General features: G+C 43.8%; 1 protein-coding gene across 2 annotated transcripts in view; it reads left to right on the top strand.

The window, feature by feature from the left end:
- The first annotated feature begins 377 nt into the window (after window positions 1–377).
- RIPOR2 (RHO family interacting cell polarization regulator 2) overlaps window positions 378–17,714 on the top strand; it is a 243,360-nt gene continuing 226,023 nt past the window's right edge. The window contains exon 1 of one of the 2 annotated variants that reach the window (XM_075314675.1): window positions 378–628. In XM_075314675.1, the coding sequence (XP_075170790.1) occupies window positions 562–628 (67 nt within the window). In that variant the 5' untranslated portion in view covers window positions 378–561. The remainder of the gene's footprint in view (window positions 629–17,714) is intronic. The other variant, XM_075314678.1, reaches the window with a different exon arrangement.

Raw genomic sequence — 17,714 nt, forward strand, 5'->3', positions numbered from 1 at the left:
ACATTGATAATTGCGCCCCTTCTCCGGGGAATATGGCAGTCTAGCCACACATTTATGGAAACCACTGAAAATGAAAGCTAGTGGCGTATCCTACAGCAACCAATCAGATCTCAGCTCTCATTTCTGTTGTGGCCTCTGGAGAATAAAAGCTGTGACCTGATTGGTGGTTATGGAGTAGTCTTGTACTTTCTGTTATCAGCAGTTCTAATGAATGGTGACATCTCTTTTCATCTATATTTGTGCTTTTTGGCTCCTCACTTCCTGGGTGTGTCTGTAACAGAAGCACATCACTTATCTAATGTATGCCAGCATCCTGCACAGCACTGGCACAGCACGGCTCCTCACCACCTGTTTCCATGCCAACGTACAACTTCCTGCCAGCATAAAGCTGTGGCCATCCCTGAGCATTCCCCCATGTCGCTGGTAATATCAGTGTATGGCGGCGCCCTAATATCACATGTGGCTGTGTAGTCAGGGGGAGGCAGGCTCTGCCCCTGGTTTCCTCACTCAGTCAGGCAGGGAGCTCCGTGCTGTCAGGCAGCTTCCCCACACTCGCTAAAGATGTCTACAGAGGAGGGGATGAGCCACCTGGGAGACATGGAGGAGACTGAAGATGTCCTGGCTGAAGGTACACACTTCTCATTGTGTATAGCCCTGCTGATCACATGGAAATGTCTGCTGCCTCCTCAGGTGCAGTGAGGGCTGCAGCATGGCTGCTCACAGGAGGTGCAGTGTCTGCCAGTGATGGGGAGAAGCTTGTGTGTACTCTGGGGTCTTCGCCTATGTTCACACTGCTCCTTCTTCCAGAGGTCAAACCTGGCAGTGTCTCCAGCAGAAGACTCTTCATGGAGCACGACTTTACTCCTGAGTTCTCCAAGTCTTAGCCCCTTCTCTTTTTTTTGCCTTTAAAGCAGTGTTTTGTTTTTTTTTCCTGTTTAGATATTTTCTGAGTGTTCTTTTTGGGTTCACTTACACGGGCGCGTAAAGCGGACGAGTGTAATGTGAGGGGGAAAAAATAAAATAAAAAAATCACATGGCACTCAGACCAATGTTAGTGGATGAGGCAGAGCAGATCTGTGAGCTCTAATCGGTCTGAGGAGAAAGTCGCAGCATGTATCAGATGAGACTGGCCAATGCAGGTCACGGGGCGCGAGAAAAATTGCATGGCACACGCATGTCCGTGTGGCGTCCATTTTTTTTTTTTTTTACAGACACTTTACCAGTGTATGACATAGAACACTGTATATAGTAATAGCTGCTGAGGGAAAAAACTGCATGACATGGAGTACAACACTGATTTCACGATCCTCGCCATTTTGGATGAAAATTGGATATGGAGATATATATATATATAATTTTTTTTTTTAATTAATTTTTTGTAATAAATGAAAAAATGACAAGAAAAAAAGCTCTGCCACTTGGGTGCCTTCTCAGCCTTCCTATTGACTTGTACTGGGATCTTCCTCGCAGAAATATCCTGTCACGTCTTCGGTGTGGCGTCTCTGAAAGCTTGGGACAGTTTAAAGAAAGGTCAAAAGTCTGAATGTGTGGAAAGAGTAGTTTTCCCGTACAAATTGGCCTTTTTTTGGTGGTGTTTGGTTGTTTTTTTTTTTTTTTTTTTTCTTTGTTTCCCTCCTTCCTCAAGGAAATTTTCTGCGCTGTCAAAGGAATGAATGAAAAGAGCTATATATCTATATCTATATCTATATCTATATATATATATATATATATATATATGTGTTCGGTAACTTGTCCATTACTGGCGGCCTATGATGGGGCCCGTCATAGTATGCCAGTCCCAGCATAATGCCCAGCAATGTGCGATATGGGTCCTAGACTGGAATATTAACAAAATCCATGAAGGAACATGGAGTTGCTGTAGGCTGCAGTCACACTTGTGTATGATTCACATCGCTCGGACCGGCCGGCGGCTCTCCTGATCGGAGCAGGTTGGCTGCATAGAAATACGTGAAGCTGACCCGCTCCTGTCAGGAGACCCGGCAGCTGGTTTAGGCAATGTGAATCTCCAGCTTGAGGCTACATGCGCACGCTGCGGTTTTTGTCACGTCTTCTGGTGCAGTTTTATTGATAGAACTTTCTGACATTTGACTTCCCAGCAAAAGCTATGAGAAGTCAGATTTGCTATGTGTACCTACCTTGCAGTTTATCAGCTTTTTTTTTTTTTTGTCAAAAGTTTGACAAAAAAAGATGCAGCATGTTCATTCTTCTAGCGTTTTTGTCAACATTTGTCACTAAAAACGCATAAAAAATGCATGCTGTCAATATGGTGCGTTTTTCATGTGTTTTTGGTGCATTTTGAATGCATTTTTGGCGCAGTTTTGTCACAAAAAATGCATCAAAAATACATAAAAAATGCATCAAAAACGCACGTGTGTGTGTGTGTGTGTGTGTGTTGTTTTTTTTTTTTATCTTTTTACATTTCCAGGCTCTCTGACAAGGTGCAGTTTTGGTTGCAGTTTGTGTGCAGAAAAAACTGCAGGGTGCGTATGTAGCCTGAGGCTGAAAGTACATGTGGTGGATTCAAGGCTAGAAACCACCAGAGTGAGAAGATGGCCAGCTCCTTGGTGTAGTGCTAGGTAGGCTGCCTCTTCAAGGGGTTTTCGTCTTTCTATTCATATAATATGTTTGTGGGGGGTTTTTTTTGGGGAAGGGGGGGGGGGTTCTCTTTTTTTATTTTTTATTATAATGCCTTGTGGGAAAATAGTGTCAGTTGTTTGAGGTGTATTAGTACTGGAATAGAAGCCTTTAGAAAAAAAATTTGAGTTGGGCAAAATGAGTTGCTGGATCTTGCTTTTTCTCAGCCCCTTCATGTCTGCGTGGTAGAAGGGGAATGAGCAGGCGGCAGCATTCGGCATCCTCCTTCCTTGACCCAGAAATCTACTGTAGAACTTTAGTAAGGCCACATGCACAGCTTCAGTATTTGGTGAGGTTTTTTTTTACCTCACTATTTGTAGCCAAAACCAGGAGTGTGATAAATATAGAGGTGGTGACGTGTTTCCATTAGGGTATGTCCGCACGCTGCATTTTAGGTTTGACAACAAAACTGCACCCTCTGGCAGACTTTGATAACTGTAAACACTGCGATTGACAAAAAAAAGCATGCGTTTTGATGCAGTTTTGTTAATGCATTTTTTTTTTAAAAGGAGAAATAAAAATATATAATTCCTTTTTTTTAAAAAAAGGACATGGGGGTCCCCCTGTTTTTCTAAAACCAGTCAAGGTACAGCAGACAACAGGGGTCTGATGTTAGGATAGGAAGGGCCATCGTTATTTGGCCCTTTTCAGCCTAACAAAAGCAGCCCACAGCCGTCCCAGAAGTGGCACATCCATAAGATGCACTAATTCTGGCGCTGGGCCCAGCTCTTCCCGTTGCCATGGTGCGATGGCAATCTGGGTAAGAAGGAGTCACTGACAGCCCACAGCTGCTACTAAGCCCTAGATGAATGATGGCAGGCGTCTGAGGCCACCCCACCGATCACTAATCTGTAAGTGAAAGTAAACACAAATTTCCAAAAAATACTTTATTTGAAATGAAAGACAAAAAAGCATCCACTGTCACCACCTTATTAACCTCCCAAACACCCATTCAGGTCTGACATAATCCACACGAGGTCCCACAACACTTCCAGCTATGCTACATCTGACGCTCAGAGCGAGAACCATAGAACAAGGCTGCCCGCTGTGAGCTCCATGCAGCAACTGAAGTGAGCCGCGTGATCAGCAGTGCCGTCACTCAGGTGATTTCCGGTCACAGGTGAGTCCTCCACTTGTGACCGAAATTCGGAGCACTACTGAAGTGAGCCACAGGTGGAGGACTCACCTGAGTGACGTCACCCCTGATGACGTTACTCACTTCAGTCGCGGCCTGAATTTCACAGCGGTGAACTCGTGATGTCACTGCTGTGACACGCCGTACTGCGGAGCCCACAGCTGTGATGTCAGGGGTTCACCTGAGTTCATTCTGGATCGCGCAGCTCTGTCTGCATTCACAGTGGGCAGTCATGCTCTCTGACGCTCACTGTGACAGGACAGAGATGTACCAGAGCTGAATCGCCGTGGGACCTCGTGTGGATTACTTCGGACCTGGAGGGGTGTTTAGGGGTTAATAAAGTGGTAAAAGAAGGTGCTTTTTATTTCATTTCAAATAAAGGCTTTTTTTGGTTATTTGTGATTATTTACTTTCATTTACGGATTAGTGATATGGGGTTTCTAATAGATGCCTAACATTACTAACCTAGGGCTTAGTGGCAGCTATGGGCTGTTATTAACTCTTTATTACCCCAATTGCCACCTCACCAAGGTAAATCTGAAAGAGCCGGGTAAAGTCTAATGGATAAGGCAATTCCGGGAGGCTGCTGGCTGATATTGTTAGTCTGGGGGGCTGCCAATAAGTTGGGTCTCCCCAGCCTGAGAATACCAGCCCTGAGGTGGGAGGCTTTATCTTGGCTGGTATCAAAATTGGGGGACCGCACACCATTTAATGCATGTATTTTCCTGTACGATATTGACCCTCCCTCCGGCGGCTGTGATTGGTTGCAGTCAGACAGCTGTTACTCAGTGTGGGGGCACATCTCATGGTAATCAGACGGGGGAAGCAGTGAATATGTATGAGTCTAATAAGCGGAAGCAGTGAATATGTAATGAGGCTAATGAGCGGGTCGATAAGAAGAACGCGAGGCCGGGGGAGCAGTGTGACAGCCGCGATGGTGATCGGTGAGTATGCAGCAGGGGGAGAGAGAGACAAAGATTTCCACTGCTGCAATTTTTTTTTTTTTTTTTTTTATTCTAGAACAAAGTGGGTGATCAGCGTTATTTGTGACAAGAGCGCAGGCACATCTCATACAAAAGGCAACCCATTTGTTACCATGTGTTTTGTCATTTTTCATCCCATCATTGAGTTCTATGGGTGACAAAATGTGACAAACGCAAAAAGAATTGACATGCTGCTTTTTTTTTTTTTTTTTTTAACAGAGAGCAAAAGAGAGGGGTGTTCAATACTGCGCCAAAAGATCACTGGGACTGATGTTCAGATTAATGTATCTTTATTTTCATCCAGGTCTACGCGTTTCAGGAGCCACTGCCGCCTTCCTCAGGACCGTCAGGAAAGACAAACATCAGGAAGGGGGAAGTGGCTCCTGAAACGCGTAGACCTGGATGAAATTAAGATACATTAATCTGAACATCAGTCCCAGTGATCTTTTGGCGCAGTATTGAACACCCCTCTCTCTTGCTCTCTGTTATCTGCCGTTTTGGGTGGCTGCAGCCTTTGATCAAATTCTACATGCGATTACAGTTGTTGTGACTCTCTCAACGATACCTGGTGAGTAGTTTCACCCTCCTCCTACCCCTTATATACTGGGGTAAGACCCTATATGCGCTTTCTCTCCACAGCTATCTCGTCTCGCTTTTTTTTGTCAAAGATTTTGACAAATATTTGATAAATGAAACGCTGACAAAAAACTGCAACGTGCGCATGGAACTTCTGATTTCTCATAGACTTTACTGGTGACGCAAAAGAGCATGCAGTTTGTCATTGACACAGTGCCGTTTAAAATGTGAAAAAAACCCGCAATGTGCGCACATAGCCTTATACTTTTCTTCTGACTGTCCCACTGCTGGTTTTGACTTACTAATACTGCAGTAAAAAAACTCCCCAAATACTCAACGTATGCACGTGGTTTTAACGCTTTTTTTGCAACAAATCTTTTAACTCCTTTTTTTTTTTTTTTTGGCCCATTTTGCCCGAGGAAAAGAAGCTGCCTGATAATTCTGCCTTCCTCATTACACATCAGCTGATCTGCTTCATCCAATGAGCATTCATGTTTATACAGATGGAGTTGGAAAATCTGCATAAGGCTAGGTTCGTACACTGCGTCTTTTTGACGCTGCGTTTGTGCGTTTTTGGCCGCTAAAAACGCACAAAAACGCACCTGCGTCGAAAAAACGCATGCGTTTTTGGCTGCGTTTTGCTGCGTTTTCAAATGCATTGCATGGGCGAAAAACGCAGGAAAGAACTGACATGTCCCTTTTTTTTTTTTTTTTTTTAACTCAGAAACGCAGGTAAAAAAAAAACAGATGTGTGCGGACAGCAAAAATGAAAACTCATAGACTTTGCTGGGGAAGCAAAGTCCTGCAGTTTTGAGGCCAAAAACGCACCCGAAAAACGCGCAAAAACGCCGCGAAAAACGCACTGTGCGCACATAGCCTAAGGCTGGAGTCACAATTGGGTCATTTGTGCAAGGATCACATTGCCTGGACCGGCCGCCGTCTCTCCTGACCGTGTCATCTTCATGTATTTCTATACAGCTGACAATCTCCTGTCAGGAGACTTTCTGTCCGGTCTGGGCGATTCGATCCGCGCCGCAGTCACAAGTGTGACATCAGCCTAAGGTCGGGGCCACACGGGGATTAATGCGATCCTCACATGACACTCGGCTCACACTGGCAGCACAGCAGGAGCTGAGTCACTGCGACTGAGGTCCGACCGTGCGAGCAGACCTCAGCTGCGGGGGGACGGGACGGCACTCAGAAGGGGCGGGCCAGTGCTGAGGAGGGGCGAGACGGCACGGAGGATGGGAGGGAGGGATTTATCTCCCTCTCTCCTCCGTTGCCGGCTATGGCCATTCTTGCACTGCACTGGTGGTACACCGGTGTACTGCGAGTGCAGTGCGATCTTTCTCTTGTCCCATAGACTTGAATGGGTGCGAAAGAGTCTCGCATTACAATCGCAGCATGCTGCGATTGTTTTCTCGATCCTATTGGGGCCGAGAAAATAATTGCTTATGGGTGCTGGCACATAGGCTAATACTGGTCCAAGTGGAATGCAATGTTTTATCGCACTCCACTCGCACTGATTTTCATGCCGTGTGGCTAAGACTAGGTTCACATTTCCATTGTTTTGCATCAGTCACAACCCGCCGATCTGATAGACAACGCAATCCGTTTGGCGGATTTCGTTGTTCCCATAGACTTATATGAGCGGCGGATTGTGACTGATGCCCTTGCGTTGCATCCTCCGCCCGACTGATCAGTCGTGGAACGACTGACCGTCGGGCGACAGGAACGCAGAGTGTAACGTTTTTTGAGCAGCGGAATCCTTAGGATTTCGCTGTGCATGCTCTCTCTCGGCGGCCAAGCGATCAGCTGATCGCCCGGCTAATGAGTGCGATCGTTCTCTCGCTCTTGTTTTACAACGGAATCCGCTTTCTAATTACAATTACTGTCATCCGTTGTACAACGCATCAGTCACAAGCGTCAAGCAACGGATGTGACTGATGCAAAACAACGGAGATGTGAACCTAGCCTTAGGTCTAAAACTGATGATATGGTCAATATACTCACTTGCCTAAATATAATATAGGGATGGACTGGGACTGAAATTCATCTTGGTATTAGAAAGCACAGACTGTTCCTATGACCTTCCCCAGATTGGGGTCTCTATTGCTGATATTCTCCAGCCTGGAGGAAATTGAGATTTACTACAACACCTATATTACCAATAATGCCTCTATATAAGATATATAATAAGAATTCCACATTCATGATATTGTAACATAACATTGAAGTAATACCACCTTACATGAATATTACTAGGATACAGTAGTGATGATACCGCCATACTGATCACTAATACCACATTACTGGAACTGATATTGCCATTATAGCTTTGTCTTTTTATTCTGCCTTGTGTTTAGTTTGACAAACCTTCCTGTGTGGATTACATGCGTTTTTTTTTTTTTTTTTTCAATTTATTTAGTGCATTTCTGCAGTGGAAATGCTGTATACACGCAACTGCGCTTTTCACCTGCAGATTTTCCACATTGTGGGAACGTGCCTTACAATGAGCTGTGGCTGTTATTTTCATTAGATTTCTGTCATTTACAATAGTCTAGTCTACACTTCAGTAGCCACGGTGTATACATGTGAACTAATAACCTGCCCTGAAGCTTGCTGCATAGGTAGTTTTCTGTTGCAATGTGTTTAGGAAGGGTCTTATCACAATTACTAATTGGGGTGTGGTAGTTCATAACATGTGTCCTGTAACCGCTGTAGTTTTGTTATTCGCTCATGTGAGACACAGGATATCTGTTTAGTCACCAATTGTTTTTAACCCATTCACGACCTATGATATTGTGGCGCCCCTGAGTGTCAGGTGCCACAGGGTACTACATCTAACCTCGTATTCCTGAAAGACTAGTGTGCCGCCCCCGTGCCAGCAGCTAAGGCTGCTCGGATCCGGACCTTCAGGGGTGGTGGCTTGAGGGTCTCCGGACCCAGGGGTCTCGCGGACACGCCGAATAAAATGGGGGACGTAGATGTACGGGCTAGGCCATAATAGGTTTGTGACGCCACCCACGGTGTGTGGTGAGGTGGGGCACCACCGCTGCTGTTACGGGGTACCCGGCGGAGATGTTGTGCAGGAAGATGTTAACCCTTCCGTGGGCAGGGATGGTGGCCCCGGGACCCGATGGCTCTGGTGCAGGGGGAATGACTACCACAGAGGGTGCTGGTGTACTCACTGTTAGTAAAACACACTAGTCTCTGGTAAACCAAGGTGGTGGCCAGTGCCGCAGCCGGTTGCATTCGGGATCCCCCACCCGGCTGGTGGTCTCTATCCTTTCCCTGCACTGATTTTAAGTAGAAATGACTTCCCAGTTTGAAACGTAGGAGTCCGTTCCTGGCTGGAAGTGGCCTAAGGAGCCGTGCCCGTAGACGCTGGCCCGTGGGATCTATGGGCCCTGGCGGTGACCTCTTATCCCTAATCGGTGGGCTGTTGTCTTCTATGAGGGACTTTGGGTGGGACAAGACCTCTAGTCCTCCTGGCCTCAATCTGTTAATTAACCAGCTCCAGTAGGTTCTGGTCCTGCCTTCAGGGTCAGAGTACCCCCCTTTTTGTGCTACGGTTTCCGGGTCTGTTCCCTGTGTCGGTACCGGCGGGCTACAACCCTGGCCCGGTCCACCTCGGTTCCACCAAGCAGTCTTCCCGTCTCCTGCTGACGGAGACCACCGTCTGCCTCCTAGCCAAGGTACCAGGGCTCCTACCCTGGCACCGTTCAACTTGAACTTGACTGCTGGAGCTACCCCTAGCTCCAGCCCACACTCCTCTCCAAACTGAACTCTCAGACCAACTGACTGTTTTCCCGCCCTCGGGCTGTCTGGACCCCTGGGTGGGCGTGTCCCAACCGCCTGGTCACGCCCACTGGTGTGTCTATCTTTCCCTAAGGAGGGTGACTAGGGTTTACTGGTTGGCTGTGTTTCCTAGTGAGAGAAGGTGTTATGCGGGGTGGGGGCGGGGGCCCTATTTGTGACTACCTGGTTTAGCCAGGGCGTCACACTAGTGCCGATAAACACCACAACACACACAATCCATGCCCTTTTCCCCAGATTAGGTGACAGGCTAGATGGCCACCTATTGGTCGAGACTCATCCAATCCACTAGTCAGAAACTTGGGAGGAGGAGGAGGGGCTAGTCAGTGCAGTGATGAGAGACGGACATCTTGTTAGACATTCAATAAGTGTCAATTGGGAAGAGAGACTACAAAAAGTAGAGGCACACATCCAAAATATATGAAGAATACTAGAATTTTATTAAATCCATGAAAAACCAGACAATTAAAAACATTTAAAACACATACAAAACTCCCTCCATATGATATAGCCATGGCTTTACAGAACCAGCGCAGTTGGGACAAATAGATGATACAATTCAATCACAGATGGTTACTAGTAACCCAGTTCATAATAGTTAGTGGGATATAACCTGAATTCAACAAGAAATAACACCATAAATAGAGATTTCCCCCTATAATGTATTCCAACATCAATTATCCATACGTGTGTATTATATATAATATATATTTCAATTACAAAATAATCCAACCCACATAATTATCACATATAACTTATGATCAAATCCGGAATTGAAGATCATCAAACCACAATAAATTGGAATTAATGCTGTAAATTTTCATAAATAACCCAATCTTATAATAATATTATGCTGCAAAGCAAGGTGATTTGATAACCAGGGCTCTGGAGTCGGAGCTCATTTTGGTAAGTCGGTATAAAATACTCCGACTCCTAAAATATATAATAATTTGGGTGCAGTAGTGCAATGCAGAATGTGCTGAATATTTTTTCATAGGAATTTGGGAAACTTATGAAATGCCCTATGAATGTCTGTTCTATTGCTGATCTAAGGCTACATTCACACAGTTTTTGCTGCGTTTTTTGAGGATATGTTTGTCAGCTGCAAAAGCAGATCAGCTTTTTAAAAAACCAGAAAGGTTTTTGAGCTGATAGATAATGTTGTCAATAGCAAAGCAGATTAGGAAAAGGCCACACAAACTGACATGCTCATTCTTTGTGAGGATTTGTCTTTGAGCACCAAAACGGATCCTCACAAAACTGTCTGAATGTCCTATTTTTTTCACCCATTGCCTTTACTGGGATGCCCAGAGTAACTGCATTTCACTGAATTATTTTGCCATCAATGTTCGATATGTTTGTGACAAATTGTTAAGACACTGGCAGTAAAAGATAGTAAAGCTCATCACATCAGCCAGTTTCTCCAGGCCTTAGTGGAAAAAGTTCTGCAAGATTAGAACGCAAAAAAGAACAGCCATTATAACGAACCATGCTTTAAACATAAGTACAATTAAACTGATGAATGAGGGTAATTAGGATTTAGTATGCGTGAGATGGAGCCACAGCGCTGTTCATATAACTGAGGAACAAACAGATATTACAACAGAAAAACAGCAAAATGATACTTTAGGATTAGATGATCTTGTTGAAGCTGCTTCAAAACACTTTCATATTCATCACATGCGCTGTTGTGCACACGCTGCAGCTGGCAATAAGAGTCTGCAAGAGGGACCCCGGTTTCACATATCCGGCTTTTCGCTGGTTTGGTGGATACGGCGCACTCCAGTACAGTGGCAGCGCGACAAACGCCGGTCACATGCTGTCATGTGACCCGGAAGTTGCAGCGCTGCCACTGTACAGTATCTTACTGTACTGGCGTACGCCGCATCCGCCAAACCGGCGAAAAGTCGAATGTGTGAAACTGGGCGGATATGCTGGAAATCTGATTGGAAAAGTGAGGAAATTGGTTATTGCCACCAGAACCCCTAAAATTGATTCCATCTTGAAGAGATGTGCTGGGAAAGGGGCAATTGTTGATCAAGCCACTCTGTGAGGCAGCACTTATTTAATGACTGAGCGATTTGCTTGAACTAAAATCATTTCTTATAGATATGGTGAACCCTCAAGTAACCTTAAATGAAGGTCAATGGACACAGGTGGCTGAATTGAAGGAATTGTTTAATCACCCATTTATCGTGACTAAAAAATTTACAAGCTGAGGATTTAACTCCTGGCATTTTCATAAGGGAGTGGAAGAACTTGCTATTTTGCCTGTCCCAAAGAGGAGGTTTAATCGCAGATGGCATTTCTGCTTCAATGAAACTGAGAGAGACATAGCTATTGGAAAATAAAATTCTTCTGGCAGCTGTTTGTGGACCCAAGTAATCGTATACTGCTTGATGATCAACAGCTTACTAAAGGAAATAGAAGCTTTGAGTGAGGTAGCAGTTAGGATGAGCGGCTACAGGACCGCCAGGCGGAAGAGGACTTTGGGCCTGACAGTGCTACTGCTGCCATATCTGCATCCTCATCAGATGAGGAGTTTAACTTTGCCTGCTCCATGTCATCCAAATACTTGTCAAAGCGTTGCCGCAAGGAAAAAGATTTCACTCCGTCTCCTATAGCAGCAGATTGACCAGATTTCAGTAAAATATTTCACTTGCTGTCAAAGAAATAGAAAAATTCAACCGTTCATCAAAACTGACTGTGCATGAGGCAATTCCTTTATACCCGGAAATTGTTAGAGATGTTGCCCATGTGGTTACGGCTTTGCCTCCAACACAAGTTAGTGTAGAGAGCTTGTTCTCTAGCCTTAAAATTATTAGGTCAGTTTTGAGGTCATCTATAAAGGAAGATCTGATGGAAGCAATTCTATTTCTTACAACAAATTCATAGACTGCACAAATGTTGTTTACTATGTTTTTGTTAAACTGTTTTTTGCCACTTACATAGTGTATTGCATAGTGTTATATATAATACTATATAATAAACTGGTGGCAAAAAAACAGTTTTCAACAAAAACATACTAAATAATAACATGTAGTATATTGCTTATATTTAAGTGAAAAATGTATTGTAGTGCAATGTGCACATCAGACAGTTAATCATTTTTATGATACAATAATGAAGATATTTAGATGGAACATAAAATATATTTATTGGAATACAACTTTAGAACACAAACTGTAATAAATTGTAAATATGTAATACACTATGTACTGTATTTTTCGGACCATAAGACGCACCCTGGTTTTAGAGAAGGAAAATAGGAAAATAAAATTTTAAGCAAAAAATGTGGTCATGACACACTGTTATGGGGCAAGGATCTGCTGCTGACGCTGTTATAGGGGTAATGTCCCCAAATTCTCTAGTAAGGTACCCCATCCTGGTAATGATCTTCCTGCCTTGTATATAATCCCCATCCTTAGAGAGATATAGATATATATATATATATATATATATATATATATATATATCTCCCTCATCCTGCTCATATGCGCCGCCCATCCTGCGGCGCACACACATAAAAAAAAAAAAATAAACAAACATTTATATTCACCTTTCCTTGCTCCACGCAGCGTCGCTCCTCCTCAGTCTGTGCCGGCAGCGCTGTGTGGAGCCGGCCACGCTCCCTGCAGCACCGCGGTCTCCTTCTGTCTGTGCCGGCGCCGCTGTGTGGACACGTGCGCACAGCGATGACGTCATTGCTGTGAGCCCTGCTTGTCTCCACACAGCACGGTCGGCAATCAGGAGGACATTGCGGTGCTGCAGGGGAACGGTGAGTGTACTGATTCACTGCCCCCCGCGCTGATGATGATGCACGGGGGGCAGTGAATACAGCTGCACATGATCACTCCAGGCTGTAGTTGCCAGGGGTGATCACGGCTGGCTGTTTACTATGCGCGCACCCCCGCCCATCACCCCGTCCACCTGTAGCGCCGGCTTCAGCGCTGAGAGATGGGCGGGAGGATGGGCGTGCATATGTAATAAGTGGGCCCACGTGGTCACGGCAGGCGCTGCTACAGCCTGCTCGTGCCACCGATGACCCGCTCCACCGCAGCACCCTCATTCCCCGCAGCCTAACATTCAGACCATAAGACGCACCCCCCACTTTCCCCCAACATTTGGAGCAAAAGTGCGTCTTATGGTCCGAAAGATACGGTAATATACAGTAGATTGTATATACATATATATATATATATATAAATCTTGTGTATATATATATATAATCTACTGTATATTACATAGTATATTACATATTTACAATTTATTACAGTTTTGTGTTCTAAAATTGTATTCCAATAAATATATTTTATGTTCCATCTAAATATCTATTATTGTATCATAAAAATGATTAAATGTCTGTTCACATTGTACTACAATAAATTTTTCACTTAACTATAAGCAATATATGTGGGAGTCGGAGTCTGAGTCGAAGGTTTGGCTTACCGACTCCACAGTCCTGGTGATAACCCAGGTAAACATTATAATTACACACAATATACGTATGCTGACTGCTAAAGTACCAGGAATGGGGTTATCGCTGAAGCAGAGCATAGGAAAGGTTTAAAGGGTTAAGGCAAAAATTCAGCCAAAAAAAATTCTCCTATCCACCCCATATGCACATATTTACCAACCGGGCCCGGTTTCTCTGCGATGGACAGCTGTAAAGCAAGTATGTGGACCTGACTAGATAGTGAAAAAGGAGTAAAAGAAAAATGCAGCCATGGAGAGAAGCAAAATGTGCTTCAGTAAGAGGTTGTGGGAAGCCCCAACGCATTACGCTGTCTAGCAGCTTCGTCAGGGGTCCCTGTCCATCGCTGAGAACGGACCTTACCGACGTTAGTGTCCGGGGTACAGCAGCAAAGAAGGAACCTGGGAACGGGGACAGAAGTCCGACCCAAGAGAGGTTCAAGCTGCCTGCCATACGGGCCACGACTGTGAAAACCGGAGGAGACCTCAAAACGCTCCATGCTAGGGGACCCATCAACTATTAACGGGTGCAAGGAAGTAAAGCTCCCCAGTTCAGTACAGTCACTGGAACAAAAGGAATACCGGATTGATAGAGACCAGCATCAGACAGGTTGCAGCTACTCCATACCAGTGAGTAAAGCACAAGTTAAATCGCAGCCCCTGTGTTGTCTGAATTGTTCCTACACCTCTGCATCTATATACAACCACCATCATCCTCCCCTGGGGCCTAGCTCTACTTGCAGAGGGCCATCACACCTAAGCTGCCCAATACCACCAGCCCCAGCAGTGAGACTTTGCAGCGGCGGTTTTCCCCATATAGCACATACCGCAAGTGGCGTCACGAAAAACACTATCTTTAATTTTATTCCCTTGTACAAAATCCCCCTTTAAGCGATCCCCAGGGTTATGGAATCGGGCAACAGCCATCCATGATACGTCCCAGTGAATACAAGGCCCGGGACAGAGTACCCCAAAGCCCTGGGGTGCATCAATATACTCATACGTTATGGTTGGTAGTGCGGAGCACTGGACCCGTGCCCACACTTTCGGCGCCAGAAGTTCGGCTTATGTGACAGCTGAGAAACATGGCCGGTGCCTACACCTCCCCAGTTTGAATAACCCCTAAATGCAAAGATTAATATTGATCATAACATTTAGGACGCTGAGAGAGGGAGGGAGCAAGGCCCAATCGTTTCCATGGCCCCCCGAGGTTGTGATGACAACCTCCGGGTCAGCTAGCTACAGCAAGCCTGTTAGACCATGCCAGGAGCTTCTATCAGTGTCTCTGACAGACATAATGTAGTGCAATGCTAGTGCATTGCAATACATTATACCAGCGATCAGACTAATAAGAGTTAATGTCCCATATAGGGACTAAGTGGGAAAAAAAAAGATGTAAAAATATATTTTAAAGATCAAATAAAATGCAAATAATATTATACATATTTTTGAAAGAGAAAAAAATCTCACATTGAGAAAATAAAAAAAGAATATAAATGTGCTATCGCTGTAATCATACTGACCTGTAGAATTAAGCTGTATTGTCACGTTTGACACTAAATAGCGTTAAAAAAAAACCAACCCACACACAATTCCTGAATTGCTGTTTCTTATTGTTTCTACCTCACAAAAAGTGGATTAGAAAATAGTCAAAAATGAGGAAGCACAAAAAAAAAGTACCCTTAAAAATTCCAACTTATCCCGCAAAAAAACAAGCCCTCACATGACTTTGTAGGCAGAAAAGTAAAAACTATAGCCTTCAAAATTCAGTGATTCCAAAATCTTTTTTTTTATTTTTGTAAAAAAAACAAAACAAAACTCCACCAGGGATTACATGTAAATCTCTGAAACACCTGATTCAGACAAAATTCTCAACGGAAACTTCACTGTAATGAGACAGATGAAGTCATTCATTTCCTTGAGGGGTCCAGTTTCTAAAATGGGGGGGGACTTGTAAGGGGTTTCCACTATTTAGGCACAGGAGGGGATCTCCAAACACGACATGGTGTCCGCTATTCTTCCAGCCAATTTTGCATTCCAAAAATCAAATAGTGCTCCTTCTGAGCCCTGCTGTGTGCTCAAACAGTAGTTTTCTACCACATATGGATTATCGGCGTACTCACGAGAAATTACACAACAAATTGCACTGTGCATTTTTTTCCTGTTCTTGTAAAAATGAAATAATTTGGGGCTTAAACAATATTTTTGTGGGAAAAATATTATTTTATTTTTTTTTTCTATTTTCTCCACTCAATGTTATAAACTTTTGTGAAGCACTTGGGGCTGAAGGTGCTCGCTATATATCTAGATCAATTCCTTTTAGGGGTTGAGTTTTTAAAATGGGGTTACTTGTGCGGGGTTTCCACTGTTAAGGCACATAATGGTCTCTCTCCAAATGTCACATTGCGTCCGCTATTTACTCCACACTTTTGTGCTCCAAAGTCAAATGACACACCTTTCCTTCTGAGCCCTGCCATGCGCCCAAACAGTAGTTTTCCACCACGTGTGGGGTATCGGCGTACTCAGGAGAAATTGCACAAATTGTATGGTGTATTTTCTCCTGTTAGGCTATGTTCACAAGTTGCGTCTTTGCTGCTAAACCTTCCAAAGACTAGACATCCTATGGGCTGTCTCATGTTGTTTAACACTAGAACTACTGAGGTAGTCATTTTGACTACTTTGCACTATGTATTTCTATATAGGAGTCACGAGTCCAGTAGTTCTAGTGTTAAAGGCTTAGTACCCTTAGCGTATGTAAACTTTTTGACTTTGCAGAAAGTAATAAAAATGCCATAAAACATTCTGTCTCTCACTATAAATAACCAGGTGTGTGTGTGTATAATATATTATAAACACACACACACACCTTTTACAGTATATATTAGATTTTGGTTCCCAATTGACCTAAAACGGGTATAGTTTATTCTACTTTCATGTCAGATAGTGAGAAAGACATGCATAAGTGTCTTTTTATATAGTGTTGTACATAAACGTCTGGTTTTAACTCTACGTTACATAGGAGATACTGGTGTATGTATGTATGTATGTATGTATGTATGTATGTATGTATGTATGTATGTGTATATATATATGTATATATATAATATATATATACACACCATAAAGGAGGGATTGCAATTGCTTCCTTCATCATGGGGACCAGAGCGTGTTAACTACGCCAACAAAGAACATCCTGGCACTGGACAGCGTCAGGATTTAATCCTACGTGGGCATGTGCTGCATTGTTCAGTATTGAACACTGTGTGCGCGTTCTCAGTCTAAGGATGAATTAAAGGGCCAGCGGCCCAAGAATTGCAGTCTCTAGGAATCTGCATGGGGGCCGGAGAAAATGGTACCCTACCCCTACTCTAGTGCATGGCTGGTAGAGCAGTTCCTGTGATTATGCAAGCAAAGAGTCTGCTTCTTAGGCTATGTTCGCACGTTGCGTTTTGTTCTGCGTTTCTGCAGCGTTTTTAGCAGCAGCGTTTTTTGCGCTAAAACGCACGCGTTTTTGATTGCCAGCAAAGTCTATGGGAAAAGCAGAAATCCTGTCTGCACTTTGCTTTTTTTTCTGCAGCGTTTAATTTGCATATTTGTGGTCAAAAACCATGCTGAAAAAGAAGCAGCATGTCAGTTGTTTTTGCCATTTCTGCAGCGTTTACTTAACATTGGAGTCAATGAGAAATGGCAAAACGCAACCAAAAGCACAATTCCTGCGTTTTTCATGCTTTTTACCTGCTTTTCCACTGCGTTTTTGGCTCCAAAAACGCATGCTTTTCTGGGCAAAAATGAATGGGTTCTAATGTTCCTTTACACACACACAATAACCGAAAATTTAAATGTTAAAATATTATAAACTTCACCTATTTTTCTGATAAAATGTGCATAACCACTATTTTTGAATTAAGAATGATAATTTTCCATATATTTTTATTAAAAGTTAATTTTATACTTTTTTTTCTTTTTTTTTTCATTCTTTTTGTCTATTGCAACTTTATTTCTCAGTGTCTTGATCTACAAAACGCATCTGCAGAAACGCAGGTGAAAACGCAGGTAAAAAGCGCTAATAACGC

Source organism: Anomaloglossus baeobatrachus, chromosome 6, assembly GCF_048569485.1.
Source record: "Anomaloglossus baeobatrachus isolate aAnoBae1 chromosome 6, aAnoBae1.hap1, whole genome shotgun sequence".
Taxonomy (NCBI): domain Eukaryota; kingdom Metazoa; phylum Chordata; class Amphibia; order Anura; family Aromobatidae; genus Anomaloglossus; species Anomaloglossus baeobatrachus.